General features: G+C 37.9%; 1 protein-coding gene across 1 annotated transcript in view; it reads left to right on the forward strand.

Annotated features, from left to right (window-relative positions):
• The window catches only part of NOL10 (nucleolar protein 10), a 105,130-nt gene that overhangs the window by 61,715 nt on the left and 16,024 nt on the right, over positions 1-27,391 (forward strand). The window contains exons 14-19 of the mRNA XM_058551804.1: positions 9,838-9,964; positions 13,684-13,763; positions 13,942-14,040; positions 15,898-15,987; positions 24,856-25,029; positions 25,289-25,536. Of these exons, the coding sequence (XP_058407787.1) occupies positions 9,838-9,964; positions 13,684-13,763; positions 13,942-14,040; positions 15,898-15,987; positions 24,856-25,029; positions 25,289-25,536 (818 nt within the window). The remainder of the gene's footprint in view (positions 1-9,837; positions 9,965-13,683; positions 13,764-13,941; positions 14,041-15,897; positions 15,988-24,855; positions 25,030-25,288; positions 25,537-27,391) is intronic.

The raw sequence follows: 27,391 nt of genomic DNA on the forward strand, positions 1-27,391 counted from the left end.
CATGCTTTTCTTTGTGTCTTGTATTTTTGGTTGAAAACTAGGTGTTTTAGATAATGTAATTTGGCAGTTAGAGAACTTAGATCCCTGCCTTTCCCAAGTTCATTTCTATTATTGCTGTTTGTTTACTGATTCTCTTGGGACTAAGTCTGTAAAATCTGATTTCTTTATGTGTGGCCACCAAAGTCTCTGCTTAGTTCACTTAATTATCAGCTAATGATTGAATAGAGATTTCCTTAAATGCCTGGAACCAGTAAGTCTCCCAGCCTTTGCAGAGCGATCCTTGTAAACGCAAGTCAGACCCTGTCATTCCTCTGCTCTGAAGTAAAAGGTCAAGTCCTGCAGTGGCCTACAAGACCCTGTGTGATCTAGCCCCAGTCTCTCCCTCCCTCCCTTTCTCATGCCATACTGGATTGGTCTTTTTCCTGATCCCCAAACATGCCAAGAAATTCTGACCTCAAGGCCATTGCGGTTGCCAGATACTCTCATGGCTCATTCCCTCCTCTCCTCCAGGTCTGTATTCAGTTGTCACCTCAACAAGGGCTTTCCTGTCCACCTCTCCTCCCCTTCCCCTGTATTCTCCATCATCCTTCACTGCTTTCTTTTCCTCTTAGCTCCTATCACTAGCTGTCGTACTCTGTCCTGCTTTTCGTTTGTTTGTTTATTGTTCCCCTTTCTGCATTGTTAGCTCTTTAGAGGTAGAGATTCTTGTTTGTTTTGTTCACTACTGTATCTACTGTGAAGAGAAAAATGCTTGACAGTAACTGTTTGTTGAATAAAGGAGTGGTGATCTTTGGCAATCTGTTCCTGTTTGACAATGAGGCACTAAAATGCTGATTGGAACTCTTTGTATGTGGTGGTCTTGTCTACTGGTAGTTTTCATGCTGACTCTTCAGCTAATGGCTGTTGGAGGATTCCAGATATCAACATCCAGAAGTCTGTCTTCAGGGATCTTTCATTTTCTACAGAGAGGAATCTCCCAATTTCTTTCTGGGAACGTTGGAGATTTAGGCTGGCGGGAGTGGAAGACTTGGCTTCTGGCATTCTGGGAGCTGAGAAAAGGAGCTGAAGGTCACACAGTTTGGTGTGTAGACTGCCATTTAATTGTGCTAATTTCAGCCCATAGCTCAAGTCGCCTCTTCCTGATATCCGCTCATGTGGAGCAGCTTTTCTTCACTTTCTCCAGAGAATTATCCTCTGATCTTCTCAGGGGTGATGGGAATTTAAGTATTCATCATCTCCCCTCTGTTCAGGCCCATCTTCCCAGATACATGGTGCCTTGAAGTGCTGGGTCTCAGGGACTCTAGGGAAGAATCTCCTCTCCTTTCTCTCTGTGATTTTCCTCTGTAAGCACCCGGCATTTACCATGTTAAATCCCTTAACCACTGTATTTCCTTCTTTTTGTCATAGAAGGTTGATATCTTGTTATATTGATTTACTGTCATTTTGACTGGGCTTGAGAGGGAGAGGAGATAAAAATATATAGTTAATGTGCCATTATTAACTGAAAGCTCTTTGTGGTTCTTAGTATCAGTTTTAATTTTGTATTTAAATGTTTGCTTGGAGTGTCCTATCTGCCTCTAACCCTTGAGTATAGGCACTGTATCTTATGCTTATTTGTACTCGCAGAGCCTTGCATAGATTAACTGTTAGGTTGATTGGCTGGTAGTGGAACAATAGCATAAGCAATATTAAATTTTTTTTACTTGGCCTTATTTTCTTATTTCGTTTCAGTGCCTAAACTACTTTTCAAAAACTAAATCAAAATTGAATTGATAATAGTTTTTCTCTTTTTTAAAATAAATCTTTTGAAATGTTGAAATTAAATTGCTTCTTTGCTAATCTGATTTTTAGGAATGAGAGAACAAAGCACTACAAGTAGAGTACCTTTAAATGACTCATAATTACTCACGCAAATGCATGTAAACTTGGGTATGCAATTAGGCAGCTCGTTATGTTGCAAATACAATTACATGCTTAAATGCATGGCCACTCCCTCAGCTCACCCAGCTGTCCTCTTGTCTTAAGCTTATGATCAGTTATTGTTAAGCTCCAACTGTCAGAATTTGAAAATACATGCTGGTGCTAGTGGTGCCTTTCAACCACTAATGGAGGAAGAGTTTGAAAAGGAAATTTTCCTTTGAGTTTATGTATTGCAGAGTTGGTCTTCTTCATTGGCAAAATCCCTTTCTTCTACTGGAGATGCAGGCTATGCAGTTAGAACAATTATCATTGAGGATAATAGTGGTCAGTGATATTTACGGTATAGTATATACCTCTGTCATCTCTGACCTGTGATTCTGAAATCCAGAAAGCCCTGAAAAATTTTTTATAACTCTTTGGTGGCAAAACCTGACCTGACCTGCTTCGTTAGAACTCAAACTTGACATGTAATGATGAGGCTCTTTCTAGTCTTTATTTATCCCAAATTACCGGTGTGAATATGTATGTATTTTGCTGGAGAGTTATTAATGTGTTTGATTATGGACCACTGACCCAACCTCACTGAAGATTTATGTGGTAATATAGTATATGTACTATATTACCTTTTTAAAATGCACAAGTTGTGAGTTTCAAACACTTTTTGGTCCCAGTAGTTTCTGATAAAGAGTTATGTAGCCTTATAGTAAGAGTAACAGTTTGGAGTTAGTTGGAGTTAAAATTCTAATAGGGGGATAAAACCCCCTTACCTCGTAGAGTGTGGATTGCTACTGCTATTATTATTTTTGCTATTCTTGTTGTTTTTATTATTGCTTTAGTTTTAGAACTGATATTTATATCTACTTTTAGAATGTCCTGAAAACAGTTCTCTAACAAAATAATTAGATAATTTACATGGTTACTAGGTGGTAAAATTATTTTATTTTCAAACTCTCCGTTGTTGGTTGTCAGTAAGTGCAGTTCTTATCTGTTCAGTGGTGTCATTATAACATAAATAATGTTTAAATTGAGTTTCTAGGATCGTAGTAGTATAAGATCAGTAAAAGGTAAAATTGAAAATTCTTCTGTCAAAGTATCTTTTCTATAATTAATGAGTAAAATATATATTAATTTTATGTAGCATTAAATTCTATTTAGTATGACAGTTTTTACTGAATATAAAATCATAACCTCATAGAGTTTATCAAAGCCTAGCTAAAATGTCTCCAAAGCTATCTTGAGCTCCTACCTCAATAGATAAAGGGCTCCTCAGAATCATTTTTAAATTTCTGTGGCATTAGTCACATTATATTATACTTGATTGTTTTCCGAACTTTGTTTTGCTTGTATTTGACAGTGCTTAGCTCTTGGTAAATGCTCAGTTAACCTTTTGAATGAATGAGTGAATGTATGAAGTTGAGGAAATTAAGAATCATCTAGTCCTTCCACACAAGTAGTACTATATGTGAAACAACTCCTCTCCCATTGGATTTCATTCTAGTACCTAATTTTATAGAGTATACTGTACCTGGAACAGAATAAATATGGAACTCAATAAATATGTGATGAATGGAAATTGAATTAAAATCTACCTCCTTACTTTTAATGGGTCTAGTTTTATTCTCTGAACGTAAAAGAATATACTTAAGTTCTTTTTCCATGTGATGTTATACTCTCATATCATCATCATTCTCTTTCCAATTATCATTCAAAATATGTCCCACTTCACACTGTATGCTGCAGTGCCTTCTGGAAATTGTGTAAAAGAATATTTTAAAAAGTCAACTGCGTGTACTTAGATATACAATCATGCGTTACTTAACAACAGGGCTGCATTCTGAGAAATTCGTTGTGAGGTGATTTCGTCCTTGTACAGACAACATAGAGGGTACTGGAGGGGGACAAAATTTGCCACCCCAGAAAGTGTCTCTTTAACATGAGGATTATTTTAGGCTGATTTTTTTTCTTTTCTTTTCTTTTTTTTGCTGAGGAAGATTGACCCTGAGCTAACGTGTGTTACCAATCTTCCTCTTTCATTGCTTGCGGAGGATTAGCCCTGCGCTAATGTCTATGCCAATCATCCTCTATTTTGTATGTGGGATGCCGCCACAGTGTGGCCGACAACAAGTGGTGTAGGTCCATGTCCAGGTTCTGAACCTGCGAACCCAGGCCACTGAAGCAGAGTGCCCTGAACTTAACCACCAGGCCACGGGTCCAGCCCCAAGGCTGATTATTTTTAAGAAGCAAAAGACTCAGAAAGTTTTTCCTGTTACCTCTGCCTTAACTGCCTAAAAGAATTCAGATAAAAAAATCTGTCTCAGGAAGCGAGTTGTCACCTTAGCATAACATGAGCTAGGTAGTAGAGAGGGAGGAACCTAAGAAAAGGCCTGTTTGTTGAGCTCCCCTCTGTGTTCTCTCCTGTTTCTGTGTGGCCAAACACTTGTTTTCCAAATGTTTGCTCCTTTTCACCTACCTGTGAATTGCCTTCTTTCCCTTTGAAGTCCCTGACTCTCCCCACCCCCAACATCTTCTTTTGTCTTTAGCTGAAGATGTTATTTAAGGTGACAGCTTTCACCATTTTGGCGAGTTATTCAGTTTTCCTGGGTTTCTCCCTTGTATACATGTTACTAAACTTTTGTTTGTTTTTCTCCTGTTAATCTGTCTCATGTCAATTTAATTCTTAGACCAGCCAGAAGAACCTAGAAGGGTAGAAGAAAATTTCTTCCTCCCCTACAGTACTTACACAAACCTAGATGGTATAGCCTGCTACACACCTAGGCTGTAGTACTCATCTTATGGGACCACCGTTGTATATGTGGCCCGTTGTTGACTGACTCGTTGTTATGTGGCTCATGACTGTATTACATACTTCTGTGTGTTCTAATGTAGTTATATATCAGTTAGAGTTTCCTGTACATAAGCCCATTTTGGTTCAGAGTTATTTATTGTCTGTTGATACAGTTATACCAAATGGAGTAATTAAGAATTTTCTTAGTTTTGCTAAAGTTTTTTAAATTGTTAGTTAAAAACAAGATAATTTCAAATTTAATTGCTGTTCTATGTTATCAGTTATTTTCTTTCATATTAATAGTAGGAAAATAATGAAATTATTTTGTCTTACTGAGTAACATAAGTAATGGAAAAAATGATAGCCTTTATGCTAAATTTAGTAGTTTTGTTCTTTGTCTCTAATGATATTAATAATACTTTATTGTTGTTATTTTAATCACCCTTGATCTGTTGAAACCATCCATCCACTAATCCTCAATCCTTATTTCTGCCTTAACACAACTTTAGGGTGTGGCCCAGTGGTTTTTCATAAGTAAAGTGGGGGAAGGGTATCCTTCTCTGTCAGCTGCCTAGGAATTTTAATATTCATCCTCTTTCCTCCCTACTCTTTGCCATTTTTGTCCATTACCAGAATATATGAGAATTTTGAGTTTTAAAATTAGGCATATATAATTAACATCTTAAAGACAGGTTATAATCATAGAGGCAGATGATCTTGGGCACGTGGCATGTATTTTCATGTACTTAAAAATTGGTTCTGCTGCTCAAATGGATTAGAGCAAGCAGATACTTGGCTGCATTTGTGTTGAGGCCTTCCCTTTATGTTGATGAAGTTTCTTTCCTATTTTGGAGGACCAAGTATTTCCATTTAGATTGGATGATATGATGGTCATTAAAGTTGCTAAGAGACCCACGGTATCCCTTTATAGCGGTTTGATGAACTGGTTTCCAATTCTCTGCTTTTACTGACCTGTGACTTTAGAAAATTCTTCTAAATAAAAAGTGGAAGGTCATTAACAGATAATAGAAGTTTGAAATAGAGCAGTCTTCACCAATTTTCTAAAACCTACAAAACTCTTAAGGTGTGTAAAAATGTAGAAAAACAAACAATACTGTTTTGACTGAAATATAGAATATAGCAATACAGTGACAATACAGAAACCTAGAAACTTTAGATGTGGTAGTAATAGTGTACCAGTGGTTCAAAAGGATGTTTTCTTTAAATTGTAAAGCCTGAAATTTAGGAGTAAATTAATATATTTTTAAGGATTAGTTGAAGATTTAACATTTTATAAATGAAAACAGCAAGGAATTTTTACACAGTTAATATCGTGGTCATTATAGGTACCTCAGAGAGCTATGCATGTCATTAAGCCCTCCTTACTGGTTAAGCCAACTACTGTTTTTGCAACTTAATGGTAGACTTTTGAGGAAAGCTATAATGTAGATAAAACCTGCCGTTTAATACTAGTTAAATCAGTAACTTCAGCTTTGTTGTGGTTGTTCTGATTTTTTTTTCTCTGAAAAGGAACTAGGGAAACGTGATTAATAAAATGAACCTGCTAGATTTTAATTTTGTTTTTTTTTTCTCGAGGAAGATCAGCCCTGAGCTAACATCCATGCTAATCCTCCTCTTTTTGCTGAGGAAGACCGGCTCTGTGCTAACATCTATTGCCAATCCTCCTTCTTTTTCTCCCCAAAGCCCCAGCAGATAGTTGTATGTCATAGTTGCACATCCCTCTAGTTGCTGTATGTAGGACGCTGCCTCAGCATGGCCAGAGAAGAGGTGCATCGGTGCGCGCCCAGGATCCGAACCCCAGGCCGCCAGTAGCGGAGCGCGCGCACTTAACCGCTAAGCCACGGGCCCGGCCCCCTAATTTTGTTTTTGATGGAAATTTTTCCTCCTGTAAAATTTAATGGCCATGAATTTGATTGCAGAGGTTATTTACCATAACTGACTTGTCCCCTGAGAGGCAATTTAAAACAATTCCGTTAGAATCTAGATAACTAATAAAAAAGAATGTTGTGGAACATTATTAAAAAGGATGTCATGGAAGTAATTTCAGATGTGTTCTGATATTTTTATATTCCTACCCCTTGCCTCCCCCCGCCCCCCCAAGAAAAGTCAGTAAACACAATATAATCTTTTCATTGTCTTAGAAGCCCATGTTTAGGGCTGATTTAAGGTTTAAAGGTGAAACTACTTTATTATGAGGTCCTTTGGTAACCAGTGTGCCCTTGCATAGCAGGCAAAATAGATCTGACTTTCACCAAAAAGTCTTCTTATATCCAGTAGTTTTATGGTGAGGTATTTGAGTGACTTTATCTGAATAAGGAAAATTAGACAATTTAAAAAATACTTTTGCCAAACAGGACCCTGTAAGTCTTAGTACCTTGTGCGCATGAAATTCATGAATGCATTCTTACATCATATATGAATAGATTTATTTATGAAATATTTATTGAACACATACTACTTGGCAGGCAATGTTCTAGGTAACAGAAATTCAGCATTTAGAACAGATGAGGTTCTTATTCCCCCAGGGGACAGTGTCTTGGATCTTATGTTTTAGGAAAGTGATAGTAGTGTGCTTTCTTCCTGTCTAAAAGGAGAGAAGATTGCTGTCTTAGGGCGTACAGCAGTATATGGGAGAGCTTTGCATTTGCAAATATGACTGATGGGAAGCAGATACCCCTGTAGTTGCAGTGCCTAAACTCTCACTCGCAGAAGGTGCCCCATGATTTTCCTAGCTTGCTCATGTGTGTTCATTCCAACCTGAAGTCCTTTCAAATATACTTTTTTCAGTGTCCCAGCCTGCCCTGTTTTCTCCAGCCCTCGTCTGTCTTCCCCATGGACTCAGTGCAATCTCAGTTCATTGCTTTCCATGACTTGAGTGTGTGTGTGTGCACGTTCACATGCCTTTCTGCTCCAGCTGGATTTTAAACTCCTTCAGGGAGACCACAGTCAGAGACTTTGGTTTACTCAGTGCCTTATATGGAGTAGCATTTAGTATCAATATTTGTTGACTTCAAGCTACTGTCCTAAAATTGCTTAAAATCATAGCAATTTCTTTTAAAAGTTTTCTACATTGAATTTTTTAAAAATGCCTTGTATTTCTTTTTTTTTTTTTTTTTGTGAGGAAGATCAGCCCTGAGCTAACATCTGCCAATCTTCCTCTTTTTGCTGAGGAAGACTGGTCCTGGGCTAACATCCATGCCCTATCTTCCTCCACTTTATATGGGACGCCGCCACAGCATGGCTTGACAAGTGGTGCGTCGGTGCGCGCCCGGGATCCAAACCCTGGGCCGCCACCGCGGCAGAGTGCGCGCACTTAACCGCTATGCCACTGGGCCAGCCCCCTTGTATTTCTTAAGGGTTTGTCTTTTATGGTTAAAGTCAAACCACTTAGTGTATCAAAACCTTTACGTTTGTTTTTAAAAATTGCATAGATTATGCTAATATGAAACTTCTCGATAGGACTCCTTTTATGCTCATTAAGAGTTGTTTTTCATCTTCACAAGCCCCGTATCCTTTGTGTGTGTGGAGGGGGGATTCACCCTTTCTAATCAGGCGAAGTAATATAATTAAATTAGTATGGCTATCTCTAACATTTCCTTTTTTTTTTTTTTTTTGATTGGATAGGGTATTAGGTGTCTTTTTTCTTTGTTACAACTCTCTTCCTCCTACCTTCCTTTCTCCAAAAAGTTAAGCTAGATAATTTCCATTATGATTTTTGGTTTTTTCCTATATAATTGATTACTATCAAAATACACAGGCACATATTCATTGGAAGTTCCATTTTGTCAGAGCCCAGGATTCTCCTCTGATAGCCTCCACGTTAAGAGAGGATTTCAATAGCGTAGCTTTCCCACTGAGCGAGGGTTGTTTCCTTTGGGATAAACTTTGACCTCAGTGGGTGAGACATCGAGCTGGGACAGATTTGTATCAACAGCAAAAAAGTAAAAAGCAGTCAATATTTTATGGAAGTAGTTGGATTACAAACTGAAGTATTCATATTTTATTAATTGGTTATAAATTCTCTTCAGTCTTTTGTTCCTCAGCCTTTCATTGGGACTAACTTTGTGGGCCCTGGTGACCCATTTTAGGTTCAGTCTGAAGAATTCTATTACAGAATTTTAATTTTTAATGAGTTAAATGAAGCAGACCATACAAGATCGAATATAATTATCAAGTAATTAGTTGAAAACTCTTGAAAGAAGGTAATTCTCATTTTGGACTTCTGTTTGTTGTGAGTGGCAAACTTAAAAAATTTTTCATACCAAATATGCTTTTGTAGATTCTAGTACTATTTTGAATGAAAGAGGTGATAGATAAATGGATGGATGGATATTATAAGTGCCTGAATTATTTATGTGTTTTGATAGTTCTAATGTAAGAGTATTTATTAATATCTTTGTATCCCAGACTAAGTGAGATTTTTCCCTTATAAGCCTAAGTTGTTCCTACTTTGTTTATTCTCTTCCATTATATACTTGTTTTTTTTTTAATTTTTTAAATTTTATTTATTTATTTTTTCCCCCAAAGCCTCAGTAGATAGTTGTATGTCATAGCTGCACATCCTCCTAGTTGCTGTACGTGGGACGCGACCTCAGCATGGCCAGAGAAGCGGTGTGTCAGTGCGCACCCGGGATCCGAACCCGGGCTGCCAGCAGCAGAGCGCGCACACCCAACCGCTAAGCCACAGGGCCAGCCCACATTATATACTTGTTGATTATGCATTTTGCAGTTGTTTTTCAAGACTTCTAATAGAAACAAGGATTTAAAAATTATATTGAAGAGGGAGCCGTCCTGGTGGTGTAGCGGTTCACGTGCTCCACCACTGGTCTGGGGTTCGCAGGTTCGGATCCTAGGCGTGGACCTGCACACCGTTCATCAAGCCATACTGTGGTGGCATCCCGTATAAAGTAGAGGAAGATGGACACGGATGTTAGCCCAGGCCCAGTCTTCCTCAGCAAAAAAGAGGAGGATTGGCAACAGGTGTTAGCTCAGGTCTAATCTTCCTTGTAAAAAAAAAAATTATATTGAAGAGAATCTGGTTGTAGAATAACTCACTCTGAGTTGGCATGGTGAGAATGTATATTTGCTGACTTTTGCATCAACCCCGGCAGGTTTTGGGTCCTGCTCCCAGATGGTGTTCCTTCTTAGACAACTTGACAGAAGAATTAGAAGAGAATCCAGAAAGCACAGTTTATGATGATTACAAATTTGTCACCAAGAAAGACCTTGAAAATTTAGGTAAAAAAAATTATGATAAAATGTTTATAAAATTGTTTTATTTCTACTTTTTTGGGGGGGTTTCAAACATTAGAAGTGGTGGAGTTGCGTTTGTCTGCTTTTCCTATCTTCTCTTTCTGCCAGGTCAGATACTGAACATATTATGCATACTATATATTGTCAAGTTTGTAATCTCTGCTGAGAGAAAGGTTCAGATAAATTCAACCTACTGAAGCTTTTTTTCTATCTTAAATGAAGAATAAGTTTTTTTAGCATACTAGCTATGAATAGAAAAAATATTTGTCAAGAAAGCAGTAATTCTTTTTCAAATACTGTTGGATTGTAATAAGATTTTGAAAATATCTCAGTCTGCAAGTAAATGATTTCTGGCTCCCTTTTAGGTTTGCTTATAAAAGACTCTATTCAAAACTTAGAAACCATAGATTGAATCCTCAGATATATAGAACCTTAATAGTTACTTTAGGCTTAAAGGTCACAAACCTAGAAATGCCTCTTAATAATTGCCAACACTTATATAGGGCTTACCATGTACCAGGCAATATTCTGAATGTTTTACATACAACTCATTTAATCCTCACAACTCAATGGAGTGGATACTATTATGATTCTATTTTATAGATAAGGAAACTGAGGCACAGAAGTTGCTTCAGTGGTAGCACGTGTGAGGGTTGGGTTTTAAACCTAGAGTTCTATCTCTGGTTGAGTTGAAAAGCCATACTAACCCCTTGGAAGAGCATAGTTATCTCAGTTGCCTAGCACTAGTTTGTAGGATAGAGAGAGTAGATTTTGCTAATCTTGTTCTTTTGTTGGGAAGAGGCTACATAGCAAATTATTGAGAGTGGAAAAACTGAGAGGACCCATTCTCCTCAAGTCTAGACCACTCAGTTGTCTTTGGAACAAATAGATGTACAACAGAAAATAGAATCATGTAATAAATAGATTGAGAGGTTCCTAAACTGTATTTTAAGCTATATTTCATAGCACAGTTAATCCAGACAATTCATCTTCTGCCAGTTACCACCAAAATAATTCTTTAAATTTTAATGTGTTAAAAAGAAAAGAGTTGTGTTTAGCCTTTTTAAAAACGACTTATGAATGAAATAAGGTGAACTGGGATCTTCCTCCTGGAGTACCTTCTCAAACGTCTCCAGCACAGTGTTGACAGTACCCTTGTGTCGTACCCACCTGCATTCTTAAGTTGGAGAAAAGTCGTTGCTAATTTGTAGATTTTTTTTAAACTACTGTGTTTAGTTCGTTTTGGGTGCTTTTTCAGTCTCTTTACTGGGTTTATTTTAGGTCTAGGTATATTTTGTTACAGTGTAATCATAGTGCTCATTTTTAAAATGATGGAAATAGATATAATATTCAACAAAATAAGTTACACTAGAAAGCATTTTCATGTACATTATTAATATCTTTTAATATTAAGTAAGCCATTGGTTATCATTTTTCAGTAGATTTCACCATCATATATAAAACCTTTTAAATAATTTATATTAAAAGTAGAAGTAGGGGCCAGCCCGGTGGTGTAGTGGTTAAGTTTGCGCACTGCACTTCAGCGGCCCAGGGTTCGTGGGTTTGGATCCCAGGCACGGACCTACACACTGCTTATCAGGACATGCTGTGGCAGCGTGCCGTATACAAAATAGTGGAAGATGGGCACGGATGTTAGCTCAGGGCCAATCTTCCTCACCAAAAAAAAAAAAAAAGTAAAAGTAAGACCATGTAACTAATTTCCCTTATTTCTTAAGATTGTATTTAGTGCAGCAGTAATAACATTGAATACTTGCAAGTTCTGACTTTTCCCAGCTACGAACTTTAGCAGATCCTATATAGCATGCTATTTCCCAAAACATGTCTCCCGGTCTATTACTTCTCTGGAAGTGCTGGGTGGATAGCACAGTCGCTAATGTCATGGACATTAGAGGTAGACTGACCTGGTTTACATCCCACCTCTACCACGTAATGTCTGCATGACTTGGCCAATTTACTTAACCTCGTTAAGCCTTGGTTTCCTCATCTATAAAATGGGAATAATAATGGGACCTCCCTGTAGGGTTGCTTGGAGAATGAGTCAGATAATGCCTGAACAGTACTCAGCACAGTGTCTAAATGTAATAAGTGAATGTTAACTGTTATTTTAAGAGATTTGTGGCAAATAAGTTTGGGAAATGCTAGGTTAAATAAAGTTACATCAGTTTCTTTACTTATGGCCTTCTTCGAGCCTTTAACATCATCGCACATTGTAAATCTCCGGAAGGGAGGGGAAAATATGAAGCATTTCCCAAACTTACTTGACCACAGAACTTTATTTTCCTCAGAAGATCTCCTGGAGCTTGTGTTCTGTGGAGCTAGCTGAGAAGGGCTGCTGCTGTCAGATTCTCTGCCAGAGACTCTGTTTAATTCTCTGTTTAATGTGAAAAGCTTTCTGCTTGGGTTTTTATTTATGACCTAACTTTAAATAATTCTGTGCCATAAATGTGAGCTTTATACACTTAATAGAGGAAACAAAAATTATTGTTGCTGTGGTTGATGTATGTATTTTACAATTTGGTCATTAATCCGACCAATTATTCAAGGAAAGATTATATAATAAAAACATATTTGCAAGTACATAAATGCAGATTGTTGTGCGTTGGTACATTTCATTAAGGTTCAGCCCCCCCTTTTTAAGATTCCACTGTGAAATCCAAACCCCGTAGTTTTATTAATCTGTTAGATTCTAGAAAAGTATTTTTCTGACCAAGTCGTATGATTACTTCATGAGATTATCTTGAATTTAATTTTGCCTTTTGATGTTGTTCTGTAATGTAAACTATTTTGCATACCTGCATAATTTTGCCTAGTACTTGATTTCCAGGTCTGGATGGATGTTTATTTCTAAAATTTGGAAATCAGGGTAAAGTTTTCCTTAGAAACACAGTCACTTAGTATTATATCAGCTAAAGGTATTCTCCATGTGGGTATATCATATGTGGTCTTCTTTTGAGGCTAAATATGCTCATAACATTTCTCTGTGTAAATATTTGCAATTAATAAATAATTTCTGTAACATAGGCAGAGTTTCCTTATGTGACCAACAGTACCACTAATTCTAAATATAATCTAAAACCAGGAAATTGTTCAGGGCAGGGTTCCCAAACACTGATTGTCAGTGAACTTTTTGTTCTTCCATAATGAAGCATGTGTGTATATAATGTATATGTTAATGTGCTTATGTATGTTTATGTATGTTAATATAAATTTGTCAGCTGTTCTTTCTTAGGAAGGAACATGCCTTTTCTACATTATTGTTGTGACTGTATCCTTTTTTTTGGAAATTATGAGAGATAACAGTGTTCCTGCCCCATCACCACTACTGTTCCTAGTTGTCAGTACAAAAGTTGGCAACTTACTGTTGATCCAAGTATTATTTTTTAAATTGAACTCATTCGTGGAGTCCAGAAATCTGAAAACTGCTGGTATAAGGAACCCTTTTTTACCAATCTGTCATAGTTCATAAAGGCTTTTTCATCATTTTTACACTTAGTATTAGGTTTACAATAAGTAAGGATAATATTGCTTGAAGTGGATTAAAATTTTCTCCATAGGTATTGAAGATTAGTAATTCTCATCCTTAAATTTTTACTCAGAAGTGAAATCTTATTATAATCCAAGAAAAACTGTTGAGTTTTAATCAGGATTTCATAAGGACCTGCCTTCTGATTAACTTTCCCCAGGGCTCACACATCTCATTGGATCACCTTTTCTCCGGGCCTATATGCATGGATTTTTCATGGATATAAGACTCTATCACAAGGTAAATACAAAACTACACTTATTTTAAGTGATTAATGAGCCATTTCTTCTCTACTTACTTGCATTTTCATAAAACATACTTATGATTTGTAAGAGATCTGTCTATTCTTTGACGTAATAGTCATGGTGTATATGAAACAAGCTGCTAACTATGATTCTTTTTTTCCTACTTTGAAAAGGTGAAATTGATGGTGAATCCATTTGCTTATGAAGAATATAGAAAGGATAAGATCCGACAGAAGATAGAAGAAACACGTGCACAGAGAGTCCAATTAAAGGTGAACATTGTACATACTCACTGTTAAATTTACTAGAGAAAAGTACTTAATTTTCATTTTGCGTATTATTCCAAAGAAACCTGCTATCCATTTCTTAGTTTTTCCATCCTTAGTTTACATCTTTTACTAATATTTTTGTATATTTTATTTGTTGTGAGGGTGGGTACTCTGTGCTGTTATCATTATGGCCTCTATGGTAAGGGTATTTTTTTTTTTTTAATAGTTTTATTTTATTTATTTTTCCCCCAAAGCCCCAGTAGATAGTTGTATGTCATAGCTGCACATCCTTCTAGCTGCTGTATGTGGGATGCGGCCTCAGCATGGCCGGAGAAGTGGTGTGTCAGTGCGCACCCGGGATCCGAACCCGGGCCGCCAGCAGCGGAGCGCACGCACTTAACCGCTAAGCCACGGGGCCGGCCCTATGGTAAGGGTATTGTGGGACATAACGCCAGATGGACTGATGCTGTCAGCCCTACTAAGGAAATCTGGTGGAGTTTTCAGATGGGTTTTCAGAGTCTACAGTGTTGGGCGCTTTGCTAATCCCCAACACTTGCTAACATTTGGCGGTATCGTAGGCTGGCTGCTTGGATCGTGGGAAATGGTCATTAGACTATGTGAGGGTCCAGACAGGAATCAGACCTCACTAGTTACATTAATAGAATTTAGCATAAAGAATTGTTAACCAGGTATTAAGAACTTAAAAGGCAAACACTAAGGTATTGGTAAGAGAAGCAGTGGCCACAGGAAGCAGCTACCACTCCAGGGCTGGGCAACAGGGAAGAGGCGCGCCCTGAGAAGCTGGATCCAGACCTCTGAGGAGGGCCACCAGCCGGTGCTGGAACCCGGGACTCTGAGGAGGGCCGTCAGCCGGTGCTGGGACCCAGACCTCTCAGAGGGCTGCTGGCCAGTGCTGGGGGCCTCAAGGTAGATCGAGGCTGTTCCTAGGAGTGTCAGAAAACCACAAACTGGAATCTCCCTCTCTGTTGGAACCACCTGTTGTTGCCAGGGCAAAGGACTGTTGATGTGTGATGCCAGCCCAACAGCAGACAGACAGGAAAGAACAAGTGCCCCCGCCCCTCGCCTTTTAGTCTCTCTAGCACCCCTCTTGATTAAGGTTAACCACCAAATGATGCAATAATTTCTAACTGAACATTAGTTTAAAAAATTAAATAAATAAATGTGTGTGTATATACACACATATGCACACTCTTTCAGTACAAAAAAACTAATGACTTTTTCCTTTTTCCAGATTATTTGTTAAGTTTTTAAGAGTGATGAATGTGTGTGTGTTGGCAAGAAGAGACTAGGATGTGGAGTACTTTTGTCCCAGCTCTTTGCGTTTTGTCCAGTTGTATTTTACTTGCTTTACCGTGGAATGTAAAGCACTAAGTGGAAAAGGACAATAAATGGCTTATAGCTTTATCCTGAGAGTTGTCGGATTCACATCTAGAATTCCCCTTAGAAATTTAGCATTTCAGGAGCAGGAAATAGTGCAGTCAGCACTGTTAGTAGAATTTTAGGAGTTCCTGCAACTCCAGCCAGAGGCTACAATCCTGGGCCTGGTGGCCTCCGTTCATTAGGGGCCTAGACTCTCTGAGGCTGACCTCGGCCCAGTACAGCTTCTCTCAGCTCGCTTCCAGGTGAGCTGGGAAGAGGCAGGGGAGGCTGCTGTTTCTGTAGTCCGTGACCCACCTGATAACATCGTGTATGTCCACGTTATTTCCTACTCTGGGGATAATGACATTTTAAAAATAAGAATAAGGTATCCTCTGTGTGAAATTATACTCCTTACAGAACTACTAACCTTTAAAGCTAAAATGTAGGTATTTTAGTACAGCTTTTTTTTTTCTCTACTAGAAATTGCCAAAAGTTAACAAAGAGCTGGCACTTAAATTAATTGAGGAAGAGGAGGAGAAGCAAAAATCTACATGGAAAAAGAAAGTTAAGGTAAGATTTTATAAGGCAGGGAAAATACTGATAAATTGTACGTTTTCTTGATAATAATTTGTATCTTTTCTTTAAAACATTTTTTTTTCCTTTTTATAATATGGTATATGCTCAATGTGGGAAGTTTGTAAAATAGGAAAGAACTTAAAGAAGAAAGTCACCCATATAAGTCTCCCCAGAAAAAGGCATCATTAATATTTTAGTGAATTTCCTTCCTGTCTTATTTCCCTTAAATTGTAAACTATAATAGCAAGATAATATTGTATATACAAAATATCCTGGTTCTATAAAATAACACAAGTGGTTTCCCGTTTCATTAAAAATTCTTTGTAAATGTTTTTGAGAGCTACATGTTCTGTTTTATGAATGTATTATAATTTACTTAATCCCTTTATTGTTAAATGACTGTTTATTGTTTTTCTTTGTACTAACTAGGTTTGTTTATAATTCCAGAAGTAACCAATTTTTAATTAGACATGGCAGTATAGAGAGTGTGCACGCTTACATGTGACTGTTACCCACCATCCTTTACTAATGTGAAGATAGACAAAGAGCAGTCATAAAATAAATAAGGGTTAGCACTTCATTTAGCTGATGTTGTCAAGACAGGAGAAGAGTTTTCTAATTTTCCCAGGTGTATGAAGACTTCCTCATTTCTGCCCAGTGCTGTTTTCTCACCTGCTTAGATGAGGCAGGCAGATAAGCAAGCTGGAATGAGTTGTAAAGACAGATCTCTCCTGAGAGCCTGCCTGATCTGACTCTGAGTAAATGGCCTACCCTTGTAACTTTGGACTAGCTGTGTTGAGCTCGCAGGAGGGTTTTGTTTGCTTGTTTATTCTTTCTCTTTTCTTTCTCTGGTTTTTAACCAGGCAAGTGAACATGAGATAAGGGAGCTCTTCATATGTTTATTTTTGTTCCCCTCTCTCCAGCGATGCCAAGGGACTGCACTAAACATTCTTGTTTCTGTGTACCTTGCTCACTAGTTGTGTCATCTTGGGTGACCCTCAGCTTCACTGGGCCGTAGTTTTTTCTTTAACATGCAAGGATAGGACCAGAGAGGGGCGTTCTTGGTGCTGTGAGTTCTAACTGGATTCACACTCACTGTGCCCCCTGTTGTCCTCTGCTTCCTGATCCTTTCTGCAGCCTCTCGTCCTGGTCTATTACACTCTTTTAATATAGTATTTAAGTCTTAATTTTTGGAAGCCTTCCTTAAGTAAATAGATAGATGGCTTTTATGTTTCCATTTTCATTACATGAATAATAAACCAGTGTTGAAACAATGACTTAAACTTATTATTATATAAATTTACATCTATGTGCTATGGCTATGCACCTTCCTAATTTACATCAATGTGTTAAATGTATATGTATATCTTAAAGTGTTTAAAATGTAAGTGCTTCCTGCAATGTTGACTTGCTCCTCAGAGTATGTTCACGTTGATCTTCTTGTTAGCCCAGCCTGAGGATGAGTAGGGAGGTAACTTTAAGCTTCATATCATTTTACAAGCTAAATGGGCATGATCTCTTTTACTTGCCCTAAAGCTTCAGTAGGAAGAAAGTGGAACTAATTTAGGCTGCAGATGTATGCATTCCTATCTATGTTTTATACTTATTAGTCCTTATCATTACATTTAATGTTATAGTGGGTAGAACACAAGTTAGTGTTTAATTTTGATACCGTATGCAGCATGTTGTACACAGTTCAGAAGCCTTTTTATAAGGCCTTTATGATTATATGGATGTGGAAAAAGGCTCCTTTCCTGGGGAGCCGCCCTTTCTTTCGCAGACTTTTGTTGAGATTGGAGCAGCCAGAGATTTGTAACACAGGCAGTCCTCGCTGTGCACAGTAGTGAAGGATAGTAAAAATGACCATGTGAGCTGAAAACATGTAAAGTGGTCTTAATAGTAAATGGGAAAAGTCATAATCTGTGCCTTTAGAATTTTTTGTCAAAATATTAATAGAGTCATGCTGTAGAGATTCATTAGGCTGTTACTGTTTCTACTGCAAGTGCAGAAGAAGAACCTTGGAAATTCTTATCTTTCATCAAACAGCAGTTTCTCTCCAGCAGTTGGAAGCTAGAAAGTGCCAGCTGTGTGGCCATGTCACCTGATAAAATTCTGCTAGAAAGTAGTGTTTGTAAAATGTGCTCCTAATTTGCCTTTTGGTGGTTTGCTGACCCAAATCAGGTCCTGTTATCAGAGCTCAGTGTCTTTCCAGAAATTCTTAAATATAGTCTTCTAAAAATCTGAGGCTGATATGGACAAAGTTTGTATGATTGTTTAACAGTTTTATCTAATTAAATGAAGACCTTAAAAACCATTCATGAATTAAGGAAAGAATCCTTCATTATAATTGGAAAGGATACTTGAAAGAATTGTTTAATCCATCAGTAATTCATTAGTCTTGCCTTTGAACTCAGCTCTTCAAACTCTCAGAGCTTTAATAGCTCTGATAACTCCTGATTTGAAAGTCAGTATCGTGCAGTTATGTTCTGAAATTTCATGGGGGCAGACAGTGAAACATATTCCCAAATATTGCTACCACTGATAACATGGTTAAAATCTAATAAGGTGTTTACCGTTTAGTTGATGTTGAACCTGCAATAGGAAGTGACCCCCCGCATAATGTCAGTAGCATTATCTGGACATTATCCAAACTTAGAAACTTGGTGATATCAATTCTAATTAAGAATTAATTCATTTAGTCTTTAAACAAATATGTATTGAACTCCAAGTGTGCACAAGCAGCTTTGAGAGCCATGGCACTGGTGACCCATTTGATTTGGAAGGGTTTGAGTTTTGGTTAGAGACATTTTGCTTACAGATGTCATTTCCTGCCTGTTAGCCTTTTCTGCCAATTTTTGCTATTGCCTTCGAGTCTTGTATGAAATTACTGCTCTTGGATTCAGCTCAGTCAGATATTGTCGTGCATGACGTCTCTAGGCCTAGAGTACTCTGTGGCCTGGAGACCAGGGGAGAGGTGTCTTAGCCTTGGGGATTATTTGATATCATTAAGAGTTTGTGTTAGAGGAAGATTGGCACAGATGTTAGCTCGGAGACAATCTTACTCACCGAAAAAAATAATAATAATAAAAAAAATACTTAGGAATAAATTTTTTAATAAAGAGTTTATGTTAATCATTCATCTCTCTAGGGAAAAGATATAATCGTACATAGACACTGTGTTGGATAAGATCAGTTTTAACATCTAAAATATTATTTTTTAAAGCTTTTTTAGTACCAGTTAAAAATTGTTTTTGTTGTTTATTACATTTGTACACACATGGTTTTAAAAACTAAATATTTCTCCAAGGTTTGCTAGGAATGTTGGCTATCCTCTGTCCTTCTCTCTGTTCCCTCCCTTCCCCCCATTTCTACTTCTCTTGAGACAAACACTTTTGCCTTTTTTAGTGTAAGATTCTGTGTCTCTTTATATTGCCCATAGGGCTACTTCTTGACTTTTAAGGTTAGGCATTGTCTTTTGATAACCTTCCCTCCTGATAAAATTATATTGTCATTTTGGGTAAGTCAGTATTCAGCATTTACATTGTTATGATTATGCAAATACTCTTTATATGCGAGTTGGAGTCACATAGTAATCTATGGTTACCTTTCCTGTATAACCTTCATCTTCCTTGGACTTAATAATTGACTTTTTTGTTTGTTTTCTATATGGTTATCACTAGTTAACGCTCAGTTCTTTGCCAGTTGTCTAAATCTCATCTCAAGATATTTATATGAAGATCAGTTGTATGAGTTTTACTTTCCTGAAGAAGTCTCTTCTATATCTTTCTGCCCTGCTTCATTCTGGTCTGATGTCTTCGAATCCTGATCCACAGCCTTGATCCTGGGAATTCACTCTACCTCGCCCCCATATTGGATACAGAATTAAAGGAACCTTTAGTTTTCTGAAGGAATATTGTTTCCAACCCAGACAAGCAGTCAATCATTGTAAGGGTGTAGTGAAGAAATTTTCAAACATGCAAGTTCTCAACAACAAATTGACCCTTATATGCTTTTTTCCCTCCACAAGTTCCTTAGGATTTGCTCCTCCAAAATAAGAGAATAGGCCAAGAAAGAGGGCGAGTTTGGGGCTGTCTCCCACGGACAGCTCTGCTTCACTGGGGCCGCTTTCCATCCAGAAATCCAGCCCATAGTGCTGGCTGCTTGGTGGGTCCTTTCAACCCAGAAACTTATGGTCTTCAATGCTGGGAAATTTTCGAGAAAAAAAATTTTTAAATAGTTTTTCCCTGCTGCGATCCTTGGTCATTTATTCATATTTAAGAGTGAAAGATTTAAAAAGCTGAATGGAGGGGCTGGCCCGGTGGCATAGTGGTTAAGTTCGCATGCTCGGCTTCAGCGGCCCAGGGTTTGCAGGTTCGGATCCTGCGTGTGGACCTATGCACCACTCATCCAGCCATGCTGTGGGGCTGTCCCCCATACAAAATAGAGGAAAATGAGCACGGATGTTAGCTCAGGGCCAATCTTCCTCAGCAAAAAGAGGAGGATTGGCAGCAGATGTTAGCTCATGGCCAGTTTTTCTCACACACACACAAAAAGAAGCTGAATGGAAACTCTGAGGTGGGGACAGTGCCCATCAGTCACTGTATGGTGACCTGGCCAAACTGCCTATTTGGAGAAGCTCTAGATATCGATATCTTTTCAGCCTTTCTCTTGGCTGGTCAGACCCTCCTGCATTCCAGTATCTGAGAACTATAGTCAGGCGAGCTTGGGGTACGGGGACGAAGAGGCATTTCAGCCCCAACACACGAACCTTCATTGCATCCCCTTGGTGCCAGATGCTTCCCTTGCCCTCACAGTGCTGTCGCCCCAGCCCGACAGCTCCCCCTTGCAGAGAAGAGGCCTCCAGATGAGAGGGGAGGTTCCAGGCCTTCCTCTCTTGCTTCCAGAATCTCATTGCTCCTGTTTCCTTTCGGATCCTCTCATTCTTAAGGGTTTGTGTCTTTTTAAAGCCCCATTTCTATTGTTTTCTTGGGGTTTTAGCAGAGATTAAAGGAGAGGCCTGTGTTCAAACCACCATCTTTACTCAGAAGTGTACATCAACTTAATTTCATAGATATCTAGCATTGAAAGAATTAATTTGTTTTAAATATCAAACATTCCTCATATGTATTACTGTGTTGGAACAAAATATTAAATAATAAGCACCCTATCAGATCTAAAAGTATATGTCTTTGAGATAGGGCTCTGGTATGAACAGTACTTTAAGGTGTTTTCCAAATTTGAATGACAAGTGTTTAGCAATATGTACACATGTATTTACAGGGAAGATCACTAGCCAGACACTTGTAAACTACTGTAGAACATCACTAACTACATCTTATCCTCCTCTTTTTTTTTTTTTTTCCCAAGACAGTTGTGGAAACAAACAATTAGACTAGGAAAAATCTCTGGGGGAAATATTTTTACAGCTGGGTCAGAAGAGTTTTTGTTTTGTAACTGTTCATCCAAGGCATACTTTTCTTTAGGCAGTGCAATTTGTTGTTTTAAATTAAGAAAGAAACTTAAGAATACTAGCAACATACTCTTTTTTAACATTTTCCTTTGTTATTTATTAAATGACTTTAATAAATATAGTAAGATAAAAGGAAAACATTTCCCTTGGATTTTATTTGTTTTTTTTTTTTTTTTTTACTTAGAAGTGTATAATAGGTAAATAGCTATTCATTTGAAAATATTTGGATCTTTGGCACCATTGCCTATCCTATATTTACAGAGAACTCCAAAATTTTCAATTTAGCCCTCTCCTCTCACCTGAGACCTGGTGCCTTATTCCCAGGCACCTGACGGTGTCCATCAGAATGCAGATAACATTCTTGTACCATAGACTTAACCAGTCTTAAATGGAGCATAATTTCTTTTTTTCTTTGGTAATTTTTCTCATTCACTGGATTTTTTTTTAAGACTTAATTTTTTTAGAGTAGTTTTAGGTTCACAGCAAAATTGAGCAGAAAGTACAGAGATTTTCTCTGTACCCCTTGCCCCCATATACTCACAGCCTCCCCACTATCAACGCTTCCAACCAGAAGGTACATTTGTTATAACTGATGAACCCACATTGATACGCCATAATGACCCAAAGTCCATAGTTTACATTAGGCTTCACTCTTGGTGTTTTTTCATTCTGTGAGTTTGGACAAGTGTATAATGACATGTATCCACCATTAGAATATCACACAGACTATTTTACCTGCCCTAAAACTCCTCTGTGCTGTACCTGTTCATCCCTCCCTCCTAACCCCTGGCAACAACTGATCTTGTTACTGTCTAGACCCATTGTTTTGCCTTTTCCAGAATGTCGTATAGTTGGGATCATACATATGTAGCCTTTTCAGATTGGCTTCTTTTACTTGGTAATGTGCATTTAAGGTTCCTCCATGTCTTTTCATGGCTTGATAGCTCATTTCTTTTAGTGCTAAATAATGTTCCATTGTCTGAATGTACCACAGTTTAATTATCTATTCACCTACTAAAGGACATCTTGGTTTCTTGAGACATAATTTCTTGCGCTTTACTCCATCCTGTGCCTCTTTTTCTGATCTCCAATGACGGATCCTAACTCATGGTATCACCATCTTTCTAGTCACTTAAGCTATACACTTGAGAGAAATTTCTAACCCTGTTTTTCACTCTTAATCTTCCCCCATCTCCTCCATAGCTGTATCTATCAATTCTAACTTAGAAATCTATCTCACAATAATCCTTTCCTGAAGAAGTATTTATTCCCATCTTGAGATTCCCATTGCCCTGATTTAGGCCCTGGCTCTTCTCCAAGTTTCCTGAAGTGGTTTCTTAATCTTCCTCATGACTCTGGCTTTATATACCAGGCCATCATATACCATGCTGCTGAGGACCGTTCCCGTCTGAGATTCTTGAAGCACACTTCTATCTGTCATCTGTTTCCTCCTCATCTTCTTCTTCTCTAGTAGTTCCCCTTCACCTGTTGAATAAAGGTCATGGTATTTATAATCTTTTACAACCTGGACTGATCAAAATCAGTCAGCTTTTTCAAATGTTGCCATTATTCTTGCATCATTAGACTATTCACCACTCCTCAGAGTGGTGATGCTAAAGAGCTGGAAATGCTCTTTAGATTTCTATCTGTTGAAACCTACTTTTCTTTGAAGCCTCCTCCCAGATGTCACATCCTCTCTGAGCCCTTCTGAGATGTCTCTTGGGGCCGGCCCCGTGGCTTAGCGGTTAAGTGCGCATGCTCCGCTACTGGTGGCTGGGGTTCGGATCTCGGGCACGTACCGATGCACCGCTTCTCCGGCCGTGCTGAGGCCACGTCCCACATACAGCAACTAGAAGGATGTGCAACTATGACATACAACTATCTACTAGGGCTTTGGGGAGAAAAAAGGAGGAGGATTAGCAATAGATGTTAGCTCAGAGCCGGTCTTCCTCAGCAAAAAAAAAAGAGGAGGATTAGCACGGATGTTAGCTCAGGGCTGATTTTCCTCACCAAAAAAAAAAAAAAGATCTGAGATGTCTCTTGTTGGAATTACTTTTTACCTCTCTGTTCCTGGAGCACTTTCAGCTGTTTAGCATCCTTCATAAGGTACTTTGTAGCATACAGATGTTTCTTCTTTCTTACTAGATTGTGAGTGAGCCCACTGGGATCAGGAACTAGATCTTATCTATCTTTTTTCTTCCTTAAACCTAAATCTATCTTGGAAATGATGTGTAATCAGGGAAGACTTGTTCAGTGTATCTCAAATATATATTCAATATATCATAGAATTTTAGGTAAGGGTTCATCAGATTTTAGGTACATACGGGTAATAGATAGGCCAAGTTCCTTAATGTCTCATGATTTACCCCATTTTTATGTAGCTCTGTTACACAAGTACAGTGTTCAGAACTCAACTACTTACAACCTTATATATTCTAAATAATGGAGAAACAGTAGTAAAATAAAGTCTGTTCAGTAGAGCTAGAGCCACCACAAACAGGTTAGCTTTTCCAGCCTGTGTTCTGGCTGTTGATTCTGTTTTACAAACCATTTTAATTAGGTTGATTTATCTGGTTTCCAAGCCCATGGCAGTTAAGGAACAGTAGGAGAGCCGTGTGTGTGTAAGATTGTCATCTGTTTATGTGAACAGATAAGTTTACAATACACTCTAGAAAACTTTGTGTTCAAAAATGGTACAAATAGAAGAGGAATTTATTATCAATCCTGAGCTGTCCAAATGGATCTCAGTAGCAGTTTTATTATGTCAAAATGACAAAATCTTACACTGTATCCTTTGAGGACAATTAAATGGCTTAAAGAAAAAAATTTATGAGGCTGTCCTATAAGGGATGGAAATATCCCTTATGTTTCCTAATAACTCAGTTGAGTCAGTCAACTTACCCACCAGCTCCCACCATATTAATTCTTGACTTATCAGTGTATATGTCCTCTCGCAGTTTTGGAATATGAAATTGAAAGACTCGCTAATTTTAATTCAGTATAGTAACTATGCTTTAAAAGCCATGTTTAGAAAACATATTTTTCCTTGAAAAGTCTTTTTGCATTAAAAATGTTAACTGAAGAAAATTCTTTCTAATGTATGAAGCATAAAGTTAGCCAAAAAAGCTCATTCTTAGCTCATTATGTGTAATGGCTGAGCAATACATATTGTCTGTGAAATAGATTAATAAAATTTGTTTTGTGGGTAGGAGATAAAACCCAGGGGCAATTAGAAAGTTCTGGAAACTAGTTCTAAAGAAATTTCATAATGTAATAAATTATGTCTTAGGCAGCTTATTAATTTATAATTGAGTGAAATGTTTTTAAGCCATCTTTCTGGTCAGATTTTATTCAGATATTAACTTTAAATTTTTACATTCTTTTTGTTATAGAGCCTTCCTAATATTCTCACCGACGATCGATTTAAAGTTATGTTTGAGAACCCTGACTTCCAAGTAGACGAAGAAAGTGAAGAATTTAGGCTTTTGAATCCACTTGTTTCAAAAATTAGTGAAAAAAGGAAGAAGAAACTAAGACTCTTAGAGCAACAGGAACTTCATGAAAAAGTAATGTACTCTGAATTATTTAGAGTTTGCTGCTGTTTCTTTATATAAAGTTTCTATGTAAGTTAGAAGGGTCTTTGAGTACACTCGAAATGTATTTTGTTTGACTTTCAGCTTAGGAGTATATCTTATTTAATTAAAGGCATTTTTGTCCAATGCATACGACATCATGTACTCCGATGAGCTAATGCTATTTAAAAGAAAATAATGGGTCACTGTTTGATTGGGGGATAGGAGCTGCTTCTTACTATTTTTATTTCAGGAAGAGGAGGAAGAACCGGAAGGAAAACCAAGTGATGCTGAAAGTTCTGAGAGTTCAGATGATGAAAAGGCCTGGGTTGAAGAGGTCAGGAAACAGCGCAGACTTCTCCAGCAGGAGGAAAAAGTGAAGCGGCAGGAGCGACTCAAGGAGGACCAGCAGACAGTCCTCAAGCCCCAGTTTTATGAGATCAAAGCAGGAGAAGAATTCAGAAGCTTCAAAGATTCTGCCACGAAGCAGAAGCTGATGAAGTGAGTAACACGCTCTCAGTGAGGCCTGGCGTCTGGTGGAGCCTGCTTTTCCTCACTGGCACGTTGCCCTGAGCATGACATTCTGGTCTTTGGAGTTAATGTGAGGACAGGACCACAAGGCCTGAGGGAAATGTCATTATTAAAATACACTGGTCTTTATGATGATTACTTTTAACAACTTTTTGAGGTAGACTTTGCATACAGTAAGATATGGGTGTAGTCCTGTGCATGTTGGTAAATGTGCAGCAGAATGTCTATGCTGCAACAGCCACACTCGTTTTTGTTGTCCTTGCTTTTTCCCTGTCGGGCTCTGTAACGTACAGTACTTACCTTGTTCTGTGGCCTGTGGATCAGTGCCTTGAAGCCTTTTGGACAATGGTAGTTACAGAGGTAACAGATTCTTTGCCTCTTAACAAAAAAGTTATTTTTAAAAATTGGAATTTCAGTTTTGTTTACCCCCATCTCAGTTTACCTGATTATTGAAAAAGTCACTTGGAAAATTTGCTGGAAATGTTAAGCCTTTTGCAAGAAAATTGAGAGATCAGAAAGAGTAGTATTCCAGAATAGTCGAATACATAGAGACAGAAAGTAGAATGGTGGTTGCCAGGCATGGGGAGATGGGGAAGAGGGAGATATCACCTAATTAGGACAGAGTTTCAGTTTGGAATGATGAAAAAGTTCTGGAAATGGGTAGTGGTGATGGTTGCACAATAGTGTGAATGTACTTAATGCCACTGAACTGTCATCTTAAAAATGGTTAAAATGGCAAGTTTTGTTATATTTATTTTACCACAATAAAAAAATCAACCTTAAAAAATAATATTATTTGGACAGTTTCAGTTGTCAGATATCTAAATGAGGAACAAGGTAGGTACTCAAGTCTCTGCTTTGAGAATTTCTAGGCTAAGTATTACGTACATAAGATTCGAATGTGAGAGATGGTCACGGTAGATAATATTGAAAGAAGAGCTTGAAGATCTGGGGAGCCAAGAGGAGCAGGAGGAGGAGGAGCAGGAGCTGGGCAGGATAGATGAGGCGTTATGTCAGGCCGGGGGCAATACCAGTCCTGTACCTTGTATTTCTCCAGCTTCCAGCTTTCTGTTTAGGAAAGTGTGGTTTTTCAGATGGAGGAAGGGGGAAAAGGTAGGAGGACATCAATGGACAGGTTCAGTTGTTTCTGGAATGGAATATGCCTATTCATCTTTATTTCACCAGCTCCTAACAAATATCTGGGACACCAAAAGTTGAGTGAATCCTTCAATTTAGAATCCAGGAGCATCTTGAAATTCTGGTTCTAACTGACAAAAGAAATTTTGGTGAGAAAAGAATCTAGTTAATAGATATCTTTTGAAGATATTTTCTTTACCTACCAACCTCACTTTTCTTTTATAACATACTTTCTTGAGATATAATTCATATAACATACAATTCATCTACTTAAAGTGCACAATTCATTGGTTTATAGTATATTCACAGAGTTGTGTAACCGTCACCACAGTCAATTTTAGAACATTTTCATTACCCGGAAACAAAACCCTGTACACCATTAGCATTTACCCCTACCTCACCCCATCCCCAGGTAACCATTAATCTACTTTCTAGCTCTATAGATTTGCCTTTTCTGACATTTCATATAAATGGAATCATATAGTATGTGGCGTTTTGTCTGGCTTCTTTTACTTAGCATAATGTTTTTAATGTTCATCCGTGTTGTAGCATATGTTAGTACTTCATTTGTTTTTATTGCCGAATGACATTCCAGTGTATGGATATACCATATTTTTCCTTATTCGTTTATCAGTTGATGGACATTTGGGTTGTTTTCATTGTTTGGCTATTATGAATGATGCTGCTG

Source organism: Diceros bicornis, chromosome 12 (assembly GCF_020826845.1).
Source record: "Diceros bicornis minor isolate mBicDic1 chromosome 12, mDicBic1.mat.cur, whole genome shotgun sequence".
Taxonomy (NCBI): Eukaryota; Metazoa; Chordata; class Mammalia; order Perissodactyla; family Rhinocerotidae; genus Diceros; species Diceros bicornis.